This window comes from Lontra canadensis, unplaced genomic scaffold (genome assembly GCF_010015895.1).
Source record: "Lontra canadensis isolate GAN:19392208 unplaced genomic scaffold, GSC_riverotter_1.0 scaffold61, whole genome shotgun sequence".
NCBI classification, from domain to species: domain Eukaryota; kingdom Metazoa; phylum Chordata; class Mammalia; order Carnivora; family Mustelidae; genus Lontra; species Lontra canadensis.
The window spans coordinates 10,994,610-11,013,234 of record NW_022631055.1 but is presented as its reverse complement, the minus strand read 5'-3'; the positions used below and the strand labels follow the sequence as shown (position 1 = coordinate 11,013,234).

Below are 18,625 nucleotides of genomic sequence, written 5' to 3'. Positions count from 1 at the left end.
GGATTTGTGTATGTTACAGACAGAGAAACACTTAAGGATTTTGTGTTTTTCTTCATAATTTTATCTTATAGAAAATTTTAAAAGAACAGTAAATAGACCAAAAAGTATCAAAGATTTTTCCCCCCTTACCTGGAAAAATACTTAGGTAGATTTCATATATTTAGCCAAATGTGTTTTTTTGACATTATAGGTGGTGATAATTTCATTCATTCATATAATAGATTTCCTCCAAAGAGCTTGTAAGGAAACCTTAAATTACTTAATGACTAAGTGTTCATGGCAAGTGTTCTCTAAATAAAAGGTAGTATTTTCCAGGAAAACATTTCCATTGCCTGGAAACTTTTTGAAATGAAGCAGAGTTCTGCCAGTCTTGTAGCCTCAACAAACATTTTATTTTGGGCTGGTAAGACATCTACTCCTTGAATATTTTTAGAAACATTTTTTTCACACTCCTGGTAAAAACATTTATAGCACATTTTGCAGTTATGGGCTGCACAGAATATCTGTAAATGATAAATTATAAAATGTCCCTGACATTAAAATGCTGATCTTGAAAATATTTTATTATCTTTTCAACTCTCTTTCCAGTGTAGACATGACTTAGGGATATTTTTTTTTTTTCATAACACAACACACTTTACTACCTTCAAATCAGTTATCAAATATATATTGAATACTAGTTGTGTGCTTAGTACTGTGTTTGGTTCAGAGGATATAGTACTTCTTTATAAGACAAGGGTCCTGTTCTTAAAGAGCTTATTGTTTAGTGTAGGAAATAAGCAGAGATGTAATTCAAAATATTTAACAGATGGTATGTCATGAGTACTGACTGGTCAGAACAGGCACTGGTTGTGAGCACTCAACATTGCTGTACGTATGGATGTGTGTTAGCTGAATGCCACCCTGTAAAGTGAGACCAACATACTTGAGCAAGATAAACAATCCAGTGTTAAATTTTGAATAAAATTTATTAATTCTGTAGGAATAATGGAGAGAAAGCAACAGAGATAGGCTGGTAGGACTTAATGGAGAGGAGGTAGCATTTACGCTAATGCATAAGCAAGGTTTAAGTAGATAGCAGGTGAAAGGAGGAAATTTTGTGAGCAGATGTTCAGAGGCTAGAATCAGAATGGCATATTGTTAGGTGAGTAAATAAGTCATCCTTACTGTAGTAGTGGTGGTGGTGATGGTGATAGTGGTGATATTGGTGGTGATGGTGGTGATGGTGGTAATGGTGGTGGTGATGGTGGTGATGGTGGTGGTGATGTTGGTGGTGATGTTGATGATGGTGGTGGTGATGATTTTATTGTACAAGCATTAATCTCCTTGGCTCTGATTTCTTCATCCCTAAAGTAAGGAAAAGAATATTTGCCATATTGACAGATCTCTGGCAGTTTTTGTATAATCAAGTTTGTATTATAAAACTTTCTACAAATGGAAACCATCAATGAGACTGGTGTTGATTGTAGTGTTGGTCTGCAAAAGTAGTTTTCAGGTTGAAACTATTGGTTAGATAGATTGTAATGGCAGATTATAGTGAGGAGGCTCTGGAACCAGTTATAATGATCTAGATCTAAGGTGATGAGAGCTTCTTCCTCTGTTGATGGCCCTGGGAATGGAGGAGGGAAAGAAGTGTCATGTCAGTTAACATTTAGCCCCACATAGTAACAACTCCACTTACAACATATTAAATGCTTAGAAGGAAGCTGTGGATTTTATTCTACTTATATAATATATTTCATGATTTTATGTGTGGAGAATTAGGGCAAGACTCAGCTGGGTGATTCTTCTCAGTGTATTTACTAAGTACAGTTGGTGGCATTGAGCTGGCAGATGAATTGGTCAGGAGGATCCAGGACAGCTTATATTCATATTCATATTATGGCAACTTGGTAGGATAGCTGGAAGATTGGGCCAGGTTGGGACTACTTGTTGTCTCTTAGCATAGGAGTCTTAAGGTAGTTGACATTCATGTATGGCAGCTGGCTTTCGCCAGAAAGAGTTCGGAGTTCTTTTTTCCTTCCCTCCCTCCCTCCCTTCCTCTCTCCCTACTTTCCTTCCTTCCTTATGGTCTTTTCTGACCTAGTCCCTGAAGTCTTATAGTATTGCTTCAGTCATATTCTTCCAGTTATAAGTGAGTCTTAAGGCTAGTCCAAATTCGAGAAAGGAATTAGACTCCATTACGTGTTTGTTGGTGAAGTGGCAAGATCATCCTGTAGAAATACATGTGGGATGGATTGTTCCCGTGGTTTAATTCTTGGTGACCAGAACAACGGGATTAATGTTACCAGGCAGGGAAACTGAAAGAGGGAATTAGTTTGATAAAGATGAATACATTTGTTTTGTATGTGTTATGTGTGAGATGATGATGGCATATCCTGGTGGAAATACGTACGTCAAAACTTGGAGATAGGGGAATTAAGTTTGGGAGATATAACAGAAACAGGGACGTAGGTTTTGGAGTTGTCATCATACCCACTGTAGTTAGTAGGATTGCAGTCTTCAGGGGACAACGTAAAAGGAGAAAAGAAGAGAGGACCAAGGACAGAGGCTTTTGAACAGCTGTACTGGGTGGTTGAATGCTACAGTTGAAGGAATTCCAAGTACACGGAGCAGGGAGACTAGGTAAGGCCCATGACTGATATCTCAGCCACTCCTAATCTGCTTTAAAAATCTCACGGTTGTCACTGTTGGCTTTTAACCAACCTGTTATGAGTTCTCAACTGTTGCTTCCAAACCAAGCGGTTCTTGTCCCTTTGGAGACATTTCAGATCTGCTGAACAGAATGTTTTGGAGAGAACATCTTTACAATGTGTGTGGCTTCCTTTTGTTTGGTTTTTATTTTTTAAAAGAAAATGTGTTTCTTTTGGATCCTTTTGAAGGTTTTTTATAAGCCCTTAAGTTATGAAAAAGTTATTTTAACAAGTTTAAAAAGTTTGCAGAAAGAAATCTGGGCTTTCATGAAAATCCACTGAAATGGAGGCCAACTGCTGGCTACCCCTTGAACTACAGCTGTGCTAGGGAAGGAGGCACTTAAAGAGATTAATGGATAAATAACTGAAGAGTTAAACATGAGCCACATTGTTTGAATTGGTTTTTAATATGATTATTCAAAATGTCTTCAAATGTAAACTAACTTTGCTATTAAACAATCACCTAAGAATAAATAGAAGTGGGAGATGCTGTTCTTTTTTCTGGGCAATTTTTGAAAGCGACACTTACGTACATACACACACACACACATAGTATGTTGAGTTAGTTTTCCAAAATACGATTTTCTTATATGGTGCTTTTTATCTAGAATTTGATGAAACATACATACTCTCTTCAAAAAACGTAAGTACGTGCCTAAGCATTTGATTAAAGTGACTGGTGCTTTGAAATCATAATTCTAAACTCAGGTTTCTGGTGAAATTTATATTTGCTTGTTTACCCTTTATGACCCTAGTATTTTAAGTTGTTCTTTCAGTGAAAAGGAACAGAATCTTAAAAGTAGGGTGTTAGGCAGAGACTCTAGCTTTCATTTGTACAACCATGAATTAATCTTAACTATAAGGGGACTAAATTGTTGACTTCAGTTCTAAATGTAGAAGGGAGGTTCGTGAATGCTTAATACTGTCTTATTCTGCATCTATTTGAATTTTTCTGCTTATTGAAATATAACTTAATCTCAGCTATTGATTGCAATAATTAGAATCGTTTTCAGTTATTGACCTGAAAAAATGAATTGCTGACATTTAGCAGTTTTTGTCATAAAATGCTAATGCTGACTCATGGATGTCAACAGTGATGGTAGACAGAAGTAGTTTAAATATGTATTGAAAATTGCATCAGTTAATTACAGCTACTCCAATCTAAATTCAATAGAAGACTTCTTATGAACAATTGAATTACAATAATGAAAAAATAATTTCCTCTGCTTTATTAGAGAATAAAAGACCAAGTCTCTAAAGAATGTGCGATTGAGCAAGAAATAAGTGTGGAATGTAATGTATGAGATTTGGGGAAAAAGTCATTCAGCTCTTAATAATATAAAATACAATCTTGTCTAAACCTTTATTCCTGCCTGTTTTGGCAAATGTGTCTAATAAGACACTTTTATTTCTGAGTGTCCTATGAATTTTATTTAAAACCTTAATAATTAAATAAAGAATAACTGATGATCCACTCCGGGAAGCCATAGAGGAAATCCTTTAAATTCCCCATTTCTGTAGCAGATTGAAAGGATTTGTGGAAAACTAGGATGTTTTAATATTTAAATTCTGAATCTTGGTGTTGTTGGTTTCTGGCCCCTAAATTTTTATTTTTAAGCCCACTCCATAGTTGAGTCAGGTATTACTTTCTTTCCTGAACTTTGAATACTTATTTTTAAACTTCTCATAGTAAGACTGAGTCATTTAGACAATACCAGAGGACTCTTGTTCTCCATGATCAACCACTATGTCAGCTCTGCTAGCAAAGTCCCAAAGTTTTCAATATTAATTTTTCTCCTTGATCACAGGGAATGGTTATATTAAATACTGAGAGACCCGACCATCTAATCTGCCCTTTTAACCACTTCTATAGATCCACTGTATCTTGCCCTTTCCTATGGCCTTCTTTTGGCAATTCAATTTAGATTTGGTCATTGTTCTTACTGCCTGTGCCTGCAGCTCAGGCTTCAGAATAGCCCCCTGATGTTTTAGCCTGCAGTAAACCTCCACAGTATTTGATGGTGGGGAGGGAGTGAAGATGACTTCTGCTGATAGGCAGCTTTGTCACTGGCTGTCATTTGGGCAAATCATTTTTCAGGCTTAAAATTTCTCCATGCTTCAGGGTCATGTTACCTTTTTAAAATGTGCATGCACATGCACCCAGTCTTCACGCACATCTGTCACTGTTTAGTTTAATTGAAATAATCAACATGAACCTTGAAAAAATAAACATAATACTTGACCAGAGAATGAATGGAGTGGAGACTGTAGTTTATGAAATAATTGGGAGATTGGGAAAATCTCTTAGTTAGGAAAAGTGACCATACTGAAAGAGTTTGAGGAAATGAAGATAACATTTCTCAATTAACAATTGTAATAAAACTAATCAGAACTCAACAAAAAATAGCCCCGTGTGACCACACTTAGGTGGATAGACGAAGCCATTGGAAAGCCACTTTGTAGTCAGGGAACCTGATTTACTGGCACAAAATAGTCTAATGACCAATTAGTTGGATATACAGCAGAGGTAATTTGATTTCAGTCTGCGGGTTTTTCGCTTATCTTAGAATACTTACCCACTATGAGGGAGATAGCTTTGTGGATAGAAAGTGGACTAATCTGCTTATGGAACAGTAATTTGCTCCAGGGATTTGCTCAAGACAACACAAAGGCCTGAACAACAGCTATGGTCTGTTGTTAATTTTTGTTAATTTTAGCAGAGATTCAAGCTGTAGCACTTAACGTGGAAAAACAAAAACCAAAAAACACCCCCACCCAAGTCAGCCTTTTTTTTTTTTTTTTTTTTTTGACTGTTGAACAGGAGAGTCAGAATGGTCTGATTCCTCCCACTCCCCACCCTCACCCACCACCACCTCCCTCAGTGTTTAGAGGAAAGGATACTGAGGTATGAAGTAGAGCTGAGCTCGGTCTCCCAGCCTTATTAACAAGAGGAAAGCCATTTAAGCTTCTGGGTGCTGCAGCCTCTCTGAGGAAGGGAGCGGATTCAGCTCCCCAGGCCTCTTTCAACTCTGAGCCTCCTGCTCATCGTACATGGCTGCTTTCGAGTCTCTGACTGAGAAAATCTGGGGATTGGGCGCATGAAAGATTGAGGGGAGCTGGATCATTTTTAGTAAACTTCCTTTAGAACTGATAAACCATCTCTTAGGAGTATTTTGTGGATTAATAACTTTTAGTGAGAGTTTCTTATGAAGAACCTTGAATCCCATGTAAGAAATTTATAATTTGTATGATGTCCTCGGAGACTAAAGACACTGTGGATTTTGTATTAGGTTGACATGGGAGTGAGGGAAAACAAACAGTCCTTCAGACAAGGAGGATGTCTACTTGTTTAGTGGCGAGGCCCTCACTAGCACCGGCAGGGTTGGAATTCCCCACGGCTGTGGTTGGTGACCACACAGAGTTGGCAGAGAGAATCAAGGACTACTCCACTTAGGAGCCTTTCCCTTTTCCTTGCTGACCTCTGGATGGTGTGATGAGGAACCAAAACAAACAACCAGAGTAGTTGCATTGTTCTTGGGAGCCTTGCAAGGTTCCATTTTTACCTCTTAATTCCTTCATTATCATAAGGACCAGCAACTCAGAGGAGTTTTGAAATCACTTCCTTAAAAAGTAATCCTTCCTTGGTGGCGAGGAGACAGAAGGTTCACTGACTAGTCAGAACGCTAGATTAGGCTATTGTGTTTTTATAGGCACAGTGGCTTCACCGTTGAGAAGCCTTAAAATTCCAGCCCTCCTTTTCTACACCCATTTGTTTTGTTTTGTTTTGTTTCCAATTATCTGCCTAACCAAAGGCACAGCTACTGTGCAGCCCCCATCACCCACACTAGCTGTTCTTGTTTAATCATTCAATAGAAGATTTCTTGAACATCTCCTGTGTGCCAGATGCTATGTTAGAAACGCTCCGACTAACCATGGAGAGTATGAGGTGATAGGCCAGAGAGCTGCTGTGAACCTAGAGAAAATTACTAGGATCTGAATTTGAAACATTTAACTCTATAGAACTAAGAGGGGCACGTGAGGACCTGAACAAAAGACCAAGGCCATGATGGGCTCATTGTTTTGTGGGGATGTTCTTATCAGGAACTTTGGGTACTTATGTAATTTAAGGTCTCTGTGTTCTTTATTTAGAACAGTAACCCAGGTAATAATGTCTCATTGAATTTCAAAGCAGTTTTGTAATTATTTTATTTTCCTTCTTAGGCATTAAGAAATCAAGTGATTTGTCCATAGCCGCACAACTAGTTAGTAACCAAGCTGGCACCAGAATCCAGTGTTTTTTGAAACTTCCTACTGCTTCAGAGATTAGCAGTTCAACAAAAGCTTATTGATCACCTGTTATACCTGTTATGTATAAGAAATTGTGATGGGTAGGCCTCATAGAAAAAATAGTGGTAAGACATGGTTCTTGTTCTTAGAGGAACTTTGAGCCCAGCATTCTAATCTTTGGAATTAGGAAAGTAAACCAGGTAATTTACAAGGCAGAAATGACAGGACCAAGAAAACTTTACACTTACTGAGCTTTCTGTCCCAGGTGATTGGAGGAATAATTAATGCCACCTTCTGGCTCTAATGGTGGCACTTGTTGTCATTAGAAAGCACTTTTATTCATACTTTCTTTTCCAGTTACCATACTCCTCTTTGTCAAGCTGTTTTTTTTGTTTGTTTGTTTGTTTTTGTTTTTTAGAATGGCACTCTTAGCAGAGTTGCTAAGTTAGGGGATGCTCATTTATTCAACAGGTAGTTGTTGAGCTCCTGATTGTGTGACAGGCCCTGTTACAAGGTGCTGGGAAGAGGGAAGTGGATAGGACAGAACGTGTCCCTGGATCACGGAGTTTATATAACTGCATGTTTCTACGGGACGTTTAGAAAATAATAAGAAGTTATCAGATAGTGATATGTAGTTTGATGTGATAAAGTTTGGTGGTAAGGAAAAAAATCTCTCTTTCCTTTATGCTAAAGTAAGCCAAGGCTTGAAGGACAAGCAGCAGCAGCTTTTTCTGGGAAGCTTTCTAAGCAGTAAGGTGAAGCCAAATGAGATTCTCCAAATATGTAGGACTTGGAGAGTCCTGGGATAAGGATTCTGGATTTTCTACTCCCTGGATATGTTTTTCCTTAGAGTCTCCAACCAAATGGATGTAAAAATAAAAGGTATTTTGAGAACTCTATGAACATTAGCAGTAATAACAAAAACAGTAAGTAGTTTTAAGATCAACAAATAAGGTACATATGTGTGTTATAGAGTTATATAGAAGAGGGGCAGAGGAGCTAGATGGGACTTCTGAGAAACTACATGAATGTGTAAAATAAATGGGAGGTAAAGTTTTGTTCCCAGAAAGTGTACTGTATCCCTCCACACTGTTTTTATTCTCCTCTTGACCCTTTCCTTACCGGTACTTGGAATCTTAGATCCGTTTGTTCATTATTATCAGTGGATGACTTTCGGTTAGGGCGTGGAATATTTAAAGCATGTAGCTTATGAAAGCTTGTTACATTGTGGGTAATTTTCCTCTTCTAAATTTTTCTCTTCAAAACGGTATGGTGCCCCACGGGTAATGGTGTAGACCCCCCCCCAACTCCTGTTCAAAGACAATAGTCTGGCTTGTTTTTTTATGTTGTAGGTAGCTAAAGCTTTGCTTTACAAGACTTTGAGCTTGGATGACTGAAAGAACTAGACTTCCTCATAACAGCATTAATATGGTAGATGTTTAGAGATGATTCTTAAATTACTAGATTATCTTTCTTCTACTTCCTTGCACTTTGTTTGCTTTACCGTAACTGGGTACATGTTTTTCAGTTTCCTCTGTTTTTATCTGTATGAAAGAATCAAAGTCTTATGTCTTTGCTTTGGATATCAGACCAGTACCAATTATACCCCTCTTGGTTGCTTGTGTGTCATTTACTCTGATGTGATACGCACTGTTTTAGGGTTCTAAGTGTGCTATTTTCAACAGCCAGGCCAAGAGTGTTATTATTATTATTTTTTTAATTATTGTTCATAGCTGTTTTCACCCAGGTGATGATGGTGATGACTGATGGTGTTGAGTTTGAGTAAACGCGCATCATTGGTTTTATATCAGGATTGGGGACAGATTCTGGTTCTGACCCTCAAAACAAATTCTTTTTTTTTTTTTTTTTGCATTATTTAGACTTACTGAAATTATTAGCAAATGAAAAATAAGGTAAGTGATATAAGGAACATGGTAGGGTAAAAGTTTAACAGTCAATGAATAAATAGCTTTACTTTCATTGGTACTCGTTTTTCTCAACCCAGTAACTTATTTAATTGAAGGAATTTTCATTTGGATTTGCTCTTACACCTGGCAAAATGAAAGTCTGTATTTATGGGAAAAGAAAACGATTTTCTTCCTTCTTGTACCCTTAGTGGTGACAGCTTGGTAAATAAACTATTATTTGGGAAATGAAGATATTGTCAAAGGCTTAATATTTACTCAGTTGAGTTACACATAATTAGTTTCCTGGCAATTGAGTTTTGATAATTTTCTGGGAATTGTGTTTTGTATTTTGGATTTAAATGTACTTTGCATTTAAAATGTGAAATTAAGGCACCTGGATGACTCAGTGGTAAAGCGTCTGCCTTCAGCTCAGGTCACTATTCTGGGTCCTGGGATTGAGCCTCATATCAGTCTCCCTGCTCAACTGGGAACCTGCTTCTTCCTCTCCCTTTGCCTGCTCTCCCCCTGCTTGTGGTTTCTCTCTCTGTGTCAAGCAAATAGATAGATAGATAAATAAATTAATTAATTAAAGTAAAATAAAATAAAAAGTGAAATTAGTTGCTTTGGTTTGGAGGCGAAATAATTTCTTTAGGTGAGTCATTCAGTTAATACAAGAAAGTTTATTAACAGTCATAAATGTTCTCAGTTGGTCAAGGGAATTGGAATACTTCTAGAATGAATGAGACACAGTTCACATCAAGTCAGTTATAAGTAGACAGTTATCTGCTGAGTGGTTTTTCTGTGGGATGTTTTAATTCTCCAACTAGATTTCCATCCATGTCACTCAGTTTGTTTAAAAGCTACTCTAACTCCTACCCTGGTATACATTCAGGGATTGAAATCAATCTGAAGGATAACCTGAATAAAATGATTAGGAAGGCAAATTTCTTAAAACCAATATACTCTGGTAATACATTCCCAAGCCACAGTAACTTGCTTTCTGAATTATGTGTAATTTGGAATTTTTATTCTTTCTCCATTTCCTAGGGTGCGAAGCAAACCACTAGATAGTTAATAGATCTTTTTAATTTTTTTCCCAAATGAATGAATGAAATCCACTGAAGCAAAGAATAGAATTGATAGTATATCTATCCTGAGCAGATCAGGCCAGATGTGGAACAGAAACTAGGACAAGCACCTTTAAATAATGCCTTTTTCTTAAGCAAGGGCTATGGTGTCAGTCTACATTTTAATTCTCCCTCTGTCATTCACAAGCTTTAGAATGTTGGGGAAATTACTCAGTTTCTCTTTTTTAAACTTGAGTTTAAAAAACTTTCATTAAAGATTTGAACATATTGGTAAGTCTAGTGAACACTATAATCAACAGTTGTATTCCTGGAGTAAGACTGTTTCAGGTAGAGAGAAGTCCAGGTGCCAGGGTCTTGAAAGGCCTTGATGGGGACTTGATGAGGACTTCATACTACAAGATGTAGTAAAGACTTTTGCTTTTATTCTTGAAAGGCCCTGCTGGGGATTTGATGAGAACTAGATACTATAAGATGTAGTAAAGACTTTTGGCTTTTATTCTGAGTAAAACAGGGAGCCATTGGAGGGTTTGTGAACAGAGGAGTGTTATGATCTAGCCTTTTAAAAGGATTACTTTAGGGGTGCCGGGGTGGTTCAGTCAGTTAAGTGGTTAAGGGTCTGCCTTTGGCTCAGGTCATGGTCCTGGGATCGAGCCCCACATCAGGCTCCCTGCTCAGTGAGGAGCCTACTTCTCCCTTCCTCTGTGCTGCTCCCCCTGCTCTTGTGCTCTGTTAAATAAATAGATAAAATCTTTAATAAATAAATAAATAAAAAGATTACTTTGCTCTGTTGAGAATAGTCTATAATAGTAAAAGCAGAGAGACTGGTTAGGAGGTTACAATATTATTGCAATTCAGGAGAGATGATGGCTTGAAGAGTGGTGGAGATAGTAAACAGTGATCTGAAGCTGGAGGTAATTTGAAGGTAGAACAGACAGGTATGTTGACTGATTGAATTTGGTATTTGAGAGAAAGGACAATTCCAAAATTTTTGGCCCAAGATGTATCTTTTGTATGCTACGATGGGGAAGACTGTGGGCAGAGTAGATTTTTAGAGGAAGGCCATCAGTTTAGTCTGGGGTACGTTGAGTTTGAGGTATCTAAAAGATACCACATTGAGACTGCTCTGGGTCGACTTAACTTTGTGGAAGCATGTTCTTTAGAGTTTCTTTTCATGAGATCTTTGGGAGGCCAACTTACTGTTTGTCTCAAGTTGTTTTTATCTTACCTCCATTTTTGAATGTAATTTAACTGGATATAGAATTCTGTTTAATAGTTATTTTCCCTCAGTGCTTTGAAGATCCTGTGTCTTTTATTATTGCAAGTGAGAAACTTGTCTTTGTTATAATTGGTTTCCTTTCTAAGGTAATCTGTTTTTTCTTTCATCTCCTGTGTCTATTAAGGTTTTCTCTTAATCACAATTTCACTGTGATATGCCTGGGTATGGGTTTATTTATTTGGAGTTGATACTTGGAATACACATTGAATCTGAGGCCTTGTGACTTTCTTCAGTTCTGGAAATTGTCTAGATATGTCTTTGAGATTTTTCTCCTAGACATTTTATTCCTGCTTTATGTAACCCCTCTTAGATTATATTGGTTTCTCTCAATCTATTGTACGTATGTATGTGCACACATACACACACATATACATGTGTGCATGTATATACTGTGTGTTTTTGTGTTCTTTCTATGTATTGTTTTGGGTACGTTTCCCAGAAAACTGTTGTCTGAGACTCTAATGCTCTAGAATTCATCTCATCTGTTACTTTTTTAAAAATTTTGAAAGTACAATTTTATTTCCAGTGTTTCCAGTATCTTTGTTTTCTTTTTTTTAAAAGATTTTATTTATTTATTTATTTATTTATTTATTAAAGATTTTATTTATTTATTTGACAGACAGGGATCACAAGTAGGCAGAGAGGCAGGCAGAGAGAGAGGGAAGCAGGCTCCCTGCTGAGCAGAGAGCCCGATGCAGGGCTCGATCCCAGGACTCTGGGATCATGACCTGAGCTGAAGGCAGAGGCTTAACCCACTGAGCCACCCAGGTGCCCCAAGATTTTATTTATTTAGAGAGAGATTTATATATTTATTTAGTGCACAGATGTGAGTTGGAGGAGGGGCAGAAGAGAGGGAGAGAGAATCTCAAGCAGTCTCTGCACTGAGTCCGACTCTGGGCTCCATCTCTCAACCCTGAGATCATTACTTGAACCAGAATCAAAAGTCAGATGCTTAACCAACTGAGCCACTCAGGCATCCCCCAACGCTGTTTTTCATAATTTCTTCCTCTTTTTATTTTTTATTTATTTTTTATTTATTTCTTTATTTATTTATTTTAAATATTTAATTTATTTATTTATTTGACAGAGAGAGAGAGAGAGAGAGATCACAAGTAGGCAGAGAGAGAGAGGAAGGAAGCAGGCTTTCCGCTGAGCAGAGAGTCCGATGTGGGGCTCAATCCCAGGACCCTGGGATCATGACTGGAGCTGAAGGCAGAGGCTTTTAACCCCCTGAGCCACCCAGGCACCCCTCTTCCTCTTTTTAAATAGAAGTTATTCCTTATCTCTTGAGTATTCTAAACAGTTATTTTAAGGTCTTTGTCACACTGTTTCATAAAATTAAGTTTCATATGGAGTGACTTTATTGTCAAATTATTGCTTTTTAAGATAGCTTTTCTAAATATAAAACATCTCTGTGTTTTGAGTTTTGATTTGCTGACTATATGATTAGGAGTCTTTTTTGTTTCTATTTATTCTCCTTTGGCTTATTCCTCTCTATCAGAAAAACTAGATTAGATAGTGGCATTTTGGGTCTCCCACCCAAAGTAATACTGGGGGTATTACAGATCTGATCACTAAGTTAGTAGTCAGCCTGCTTTGGGGTTTCTCTGGGCTCATGACTTTTCCTACTGCTGCAGCTCTGGCAGTAGCCCCTTTCCAACTTCCTTTCATGGGAGAGGAAGCCCCTGAAATTTTCCGTTTCCCGGGAGTGAGGTGAGTTACCCATTAGGAACTGACTTCCTAGCCATCATTGCTGCTTCTGGAGCTGTAACCCAGCAGATCTCTGCTATCAGCACTCTTGCTACTTTGCATTTCTATTCTGTTTTACCAGATAATTATCTTGTTTTTGGGCTTACTTGCTTTGGGAATTCTATTTGCATATTTTGGTTATTATTAATATGTGTTGGGGTGTGGCTTGTCAAAATGTAAACCACCTGTTCCATCTTTCTCAGTTCAATTGAAACTCTTTAAAGTTTGCTTTTCTCATAATTATAGATAATACTTTTATTTTTTTAAGATTTTACTTTTTTAAAGTAATCTTCACATCCCAAGTGGGACTCGAACTTACAACCCCAAGATCAAGAGTCACATGCTCTGCTGACTGAGCCAGCCAGGTGCCCCAATAGTAGATAATAATTTTAGAAAACAACCTGTTTACGAACATATTAAACACTTAATCAGGACAAACTCATTTAATCCTCCCCAACACTTTGGTTTCGTAGACGAGGAAAGGGACAAATGGGGAGGTTTCTTAACTTGTCCTAGATCACACCACTAATAGGTGACAGAGCAAGGATTCTAAACTAAATAACTTAGCCCTGTAGTCTTTCCTCCTAAGCACTATCATGCGCTCTCCCACCTTTCATAGACTTGTTTGTTGCAAAGTAAGATAAGATGTGAAAAGTCTAGTATTGTATCTGATGTATAATAGACATTCAGTACATGTTTATTTTTCTTTCCTTCGTGGTAGGCAAATATATTTTGAGTGTGATAATTTAAACAACACTTCTAAGTTTATTTTGTTTAAAATGTAGCATGTTTCATTTTATTAAGAAGGGTAGGAATTCTATTATTGGACTAATTTTCTTGTGTGGCTATGGGGGCAGGACTAGCCTGGGAGAGATGCAGAGCTAGGAAGCTAGAGAATCAGAAAAATAAGGCCAGTGCAAAGTCCATATTGAAAACCAGACAACTGAAACGTTCTGCAGAAAAGCCAGTGTGATCCTGGGGAATTCCAGAACAGAGGACCGTGTGGACTAGATGGGAGGAGCTGGTGCCTTGAACATTTCCCAGAGCTCCTGAGGTTCCTGGATCCTTGGCAGTGGGCCAGAGAGGGCTCTGGGGAGGGCACTTTGCCAGCCTTTACCTCGTTGAATATTCTTTAACCTTTATTTTCAAGTTCCCCAAATTAACAAGGAGCATTTAGTCTTAGTATGTGCCACTCAAGGGAATCAATAGGCCTGGTTTACTGTTTATACTTATAATAGCCAAGAATCTAAATTAGGGAATTGCCCCTGGGGCCTTAATCTATTTCCTCAGTCATCTCATCTCTTGCTCCCTCAAGCCCACACATATGGGCCTTCCACCATTCTGCCTGCACATCCTCTAAGCCCAGCGTAGAGTCCACCCTGACTGTGGCACCATACTGACCACCTGTACGCTTTGTGCCTAGCAGTTCCTCGTACAGTAGAAACTTTGAGAAAGGAAAGGGCCTTGTGAGATGTAACATTTAGAGGAAGTTTTACTAATTTGTATGACTAGGAAAAGTGTGGAAATCATAAACAAATGCTTAGTTGGGAATATGGAGAGGGTACGTATATGTGCGTGTATGTCTGTGTGTGTGGCATGTATGTTAGAATGGGAATCACCAAAGTGCACAACCTCACTATAACAAAGTCTATAGACATATGGAAAATTTTTTAAGGTTAGAATCAAGCTGGAATATTTGATTAAGATGGAAAAGGAATTAGATTAAGATTGTTAACAGTCACGAGCCCTTCTAAGTTCAGGCAAGGAGGGATGATGTATGGGTGAGATGGCCTGCTCTTGTCTCGGACCTGCCTACCATTTTCAGATTGGTTGGTTTTGCTAGAACCTCTGTATGCCAGGTCAGGGAGGCTCATGAAAGGTTCACAGACGGTGTTGAGGAGCATTACTGAGCTAGTATTTATCATTCCCGTATTTCAGTGCATTTGAAAGGAAAATAAGGAAATAGGAAAATACCTCTTATCTCTTACAGTTCCTTTTCCTCAGTTTTTTTTATAGTGAATCCCTACAGGAGACTTGACCTTAGACTGTAGCATTTTTTATAAGCAAGTCCTACATTGCACTGTGATGGGGAAGAGAATTAAATGAAATCTACCTGTAATCTTAGATCAAGTAGTTTTTACTGTATTCACCTCTGTGACTCCAGTTTTTTTGGATGATTAGACCACAAAAGATGACTTTTTCTTTGATTTTTTTTTTCCTTTTTCCTGCTCACCCACTGTGGAGTAAATTAATCCAAACATACTTAAAAAACTGTGAAGAATGAGCAAAGGAAGACCATAATCTGTAACTATATCATTAGCACTTAACATCTCTGGGAAGTTTGGATTTAAGTGTTTGATTGGGTAACTGTGGGAGGATTATACCAAGCTGGCATTGTTAATAATAAACTAGAAAATGATGCCATGAAATTAAAGGCATTTATCTTAATTTTTTTTTTAAGATTTTATTTATTTACTTGACAGAGAACACAAGCAGGAAGAGAGGCAGGCAGAGAGAGAGGAGGGGAAACAGGCTCCCCACTGAGCAGCGAGCCCGATGTGGGGCTCGATCCCAGGACTCTGGGATCATGACCTGAGCCGAAGGCAGAGGCTTTATTTAACCCACTGAGCCACCCAGGCACCCCTTATCTTAATTTTTAAAAGATATAAATCCAGTGATGGGAAGTAACTTCGGTTCTTATAAAAGTGTGGGAGGGTTACTTTTATTATGAAACTTTCAAACATTACACGAATGGATTATTTTTATTATGAGGAGTTTCAAATGTAAATTTTAAACATATAATTTATAAACATATAAAGTACATAAAAATTTCAAGCATATGCTTATAAAACTGGAGAGCATAATGAAATGAACTGCCTTTACCCATCACCCATATTCAACATTTATCAGAGTTTTGCCACTCTTGCTTCATCTGTACCTTTCATTATGGCCTGCTGAAGTGTTAAAAAGTACATTTCTGATTTGTTATTTTCACACCTGTGTACTTCAGTATGCGTCTCTAAACAACATGGACATTGCTTCCATGTTCATAATGCCCCTGACACATCCTATAAATACACATCCTTGGTGTCCTATAATCTCTAGTACATTTTTAGGCCCATGTTAAACTTTTAAAAACCTTTTTTAAAAACTTCTGCTTTAGAGTAGTATTATTTACACATATTTTGTTTTATGCAAGACCTAAACAACTAAATTTGAGTTGCTGTTTGAAATAGTTAATTAGAAACTGAAGTTGTCTATCTGATAACAGACTAAAGAAAAAAAATCCCACATGTGATTCTAAGAGGTCAGTTCACACTGCAAATTAGAAATCAGTTATCTTGGAGCACCTGGGTGGCTCAGTCAGTTAAGCATCCGCCTTTGGTTCAGGTCATGATCCCAGGGTCCTGCTTCTTCCTCTTCCTACCTGCCTCTTCCTACCTCTCTCTCTTGCTATTTCTCTCTCTCTCAAATAAATAAATAAAATCTTAGGGGGAAAAAAAAGAAGTAGGTTATCTTTCTACAGAATGTCTTCCTCAGTGTAAAAAAATATTTTTTCTTTGGACTTCATCCCTTAATTTTCATGTGTTTTTAGTTAAATCCAGTTACGATCCTCCTAAAATAATTGTCTACCACTAAATATACTATTTCTTAAGAAAATGTTATATAATCTGATAAAGTATATGGTTAAAAAATTTGGGGGGCACCTGGGTGGCTCAAGTCAGTTAAGCGTCTAACTTCTGCTCAGGTCCTGGTCTCCGGGCCCTGGGATTGAGCCCTTTCGGGCTCCCTGCTTAGTGGGGAGTCTGCTTCTCCCTCTGCCCCTCCCCCTACTCATGTGCCCATTCTTTTTTCTCACTCTCTCAAATAAATAAATAAAACCTTAAAAAGAAGCTTTTTAAATAAATTTTCTTAAGCACTCTAGAGTAGCAGTATAATAGAACAGACTCTCACTAACAGTAATGTCCAAATAACCTCAAAATGTTTATGCCAACTTGCTTCATCAATTCTCCATTGGATTTGGTTGAAAATTTTGTGGTAGACAACATTTTGAAAGACACAAAAATGATTACTAAAATATACCTTAAAAATACACCTTAATATGTGTTTTCTTTGAATGTAAATAATCTATATAAAGGTAGAACATAAGTTATATTAAAGTTTATTTCCTTTGTTAGAAATCTTGAGTTTTGCAGATAGATTATCTGTAGGAATTTCATTAATGTCAAAAGATCAGAACATTTTGACTGTGGGCGTAAGCCATGGTATTAAAACTTCTTTTGCAGACAAGACACATGTTTCATAGGCTTTTGTAAGAAGCGGACTCTTTAATAGTTTCAAACCTTAAGACCCGTAATAAAGAGGAAAATAAGTGAAAAGTAGAAAGGGAGACAATTTTTAGTTTCCTTCCTTCTAAATGTAAGAATATTTATTCTTTTCTAACAATGTTGATGTGTATCCGTAGTTTGTACTTTTACCTTTTGGTACTTGGTTATTCCAAATGTTTGCTTTATATATGCCTTTCAGGTGCCCCAATGTGAGTCTGCAAAAGCTACCAGAACAGTGGTTATGGAATGTTTTAGAAGAAATTAAATGCAGTGATCCTTCATCTAAACTCTGTGCTACAAGGCGCAGTGCCGGTATTCCTTTCTACATACAGGTACTTATCTACAGGACATAGCTGTTTGTCCTCTGATAATTTGTTTTATTTGTCTTTTGACAATTCCCTTGACATGTGAGTAAGCATATTGCATAAGGGACAATTCTGTCTCTTAAGTATTGTAGCACTCGTGGCTTTGTTGTATGTGCGGACGGTGTGTTCCCGTGACAGATCTGTTCTTGGAACAAACCCTCCACGAGGTCAGTCTTGTCATGTGAACAGAGGGTGGTATAGATTTCCGCCTGGGTATGAAGTAGGCAGTCCTCATTGCTCACTTCTAGGAAGTGTATGTGTTACCTTTTTCTTTTTGAATTAGAAAAAATAGTCTTCCTGTTATTTCAAGACCCTTAAGACTCTCTGTAAGTAACAAGCAGTAGCAGTTTCTTCTGAATCCTTCCATAAAATATATGTCTTTGTTTAATATTCAGTAAGTCAGTCCAGGAAGAGGGGTGGTATTATAAAAGCAATGAAAACCAGTGAAATGAAATATTTTGTTTAGTGTCCCTACCTTCATTTTTTCCTTCTCTTTCTTATTCCTTCCCCAAATTTCCAGTGTCATCATTGTGTGATGACAGTGGATCCTACTTGCAGAGGCTGTTGATTTGATACAGAGATCTTCGAGGTAGTTCTGCTAGATGATTTTGGTGACCTTCAGAAATGAACTCCTCTCTGATCTGACCCATTCCACATCAGTTGGGTTCATCTCCTGCCTGTAATTCATTCTGACCTAGTGTGTTTTTGCCTCATTCGTCTGTCTGAGGACAAACGTTAACACCACAGCGAGGTCTAGTTGCCTGTTTGTGCTGTGTGCTTATTCCACCAGTACTGGTTCCCCTCCAGTACTGAATAGTGGTCACAGTGACAGAGCAATCAGGACATGCAATTTCTTAGCCCATCCTTGGGGAGAGTGTCGTAATTATGCCCACAGCTCTTGATGGAACAAAAGCCATGGTTCCAAGGAGACA

At 37.7% G+C, this 18,625-nt stretch overlaps 1 protein-coding gene across 9 annotated transcripts in view; it reads left to right on the top strand.

Moving 5' to 3' along the window:
* The window catches only part of THADA (THADA armadillo repeat containing), a 326,811-nt gene that overhangs the window by 58,427 nt on the left and 249,759 nt on the right, over positions 1-18,625 (top strand). For all 9 annotated transcript variants that reach the window (XM_032877945.1, XM_032877944.1, XM_032877943.1 and 6 more), the window contains one exon: positions 17,528-17,660. In XM_032877945.1, the coding sequence (XP_032733836.1) occupies positions 17,528-17,660 (133 nt within the window). The remainder of the gene's footprint in view (positions 1-17,527; positions 17,661-18,625) is intronic.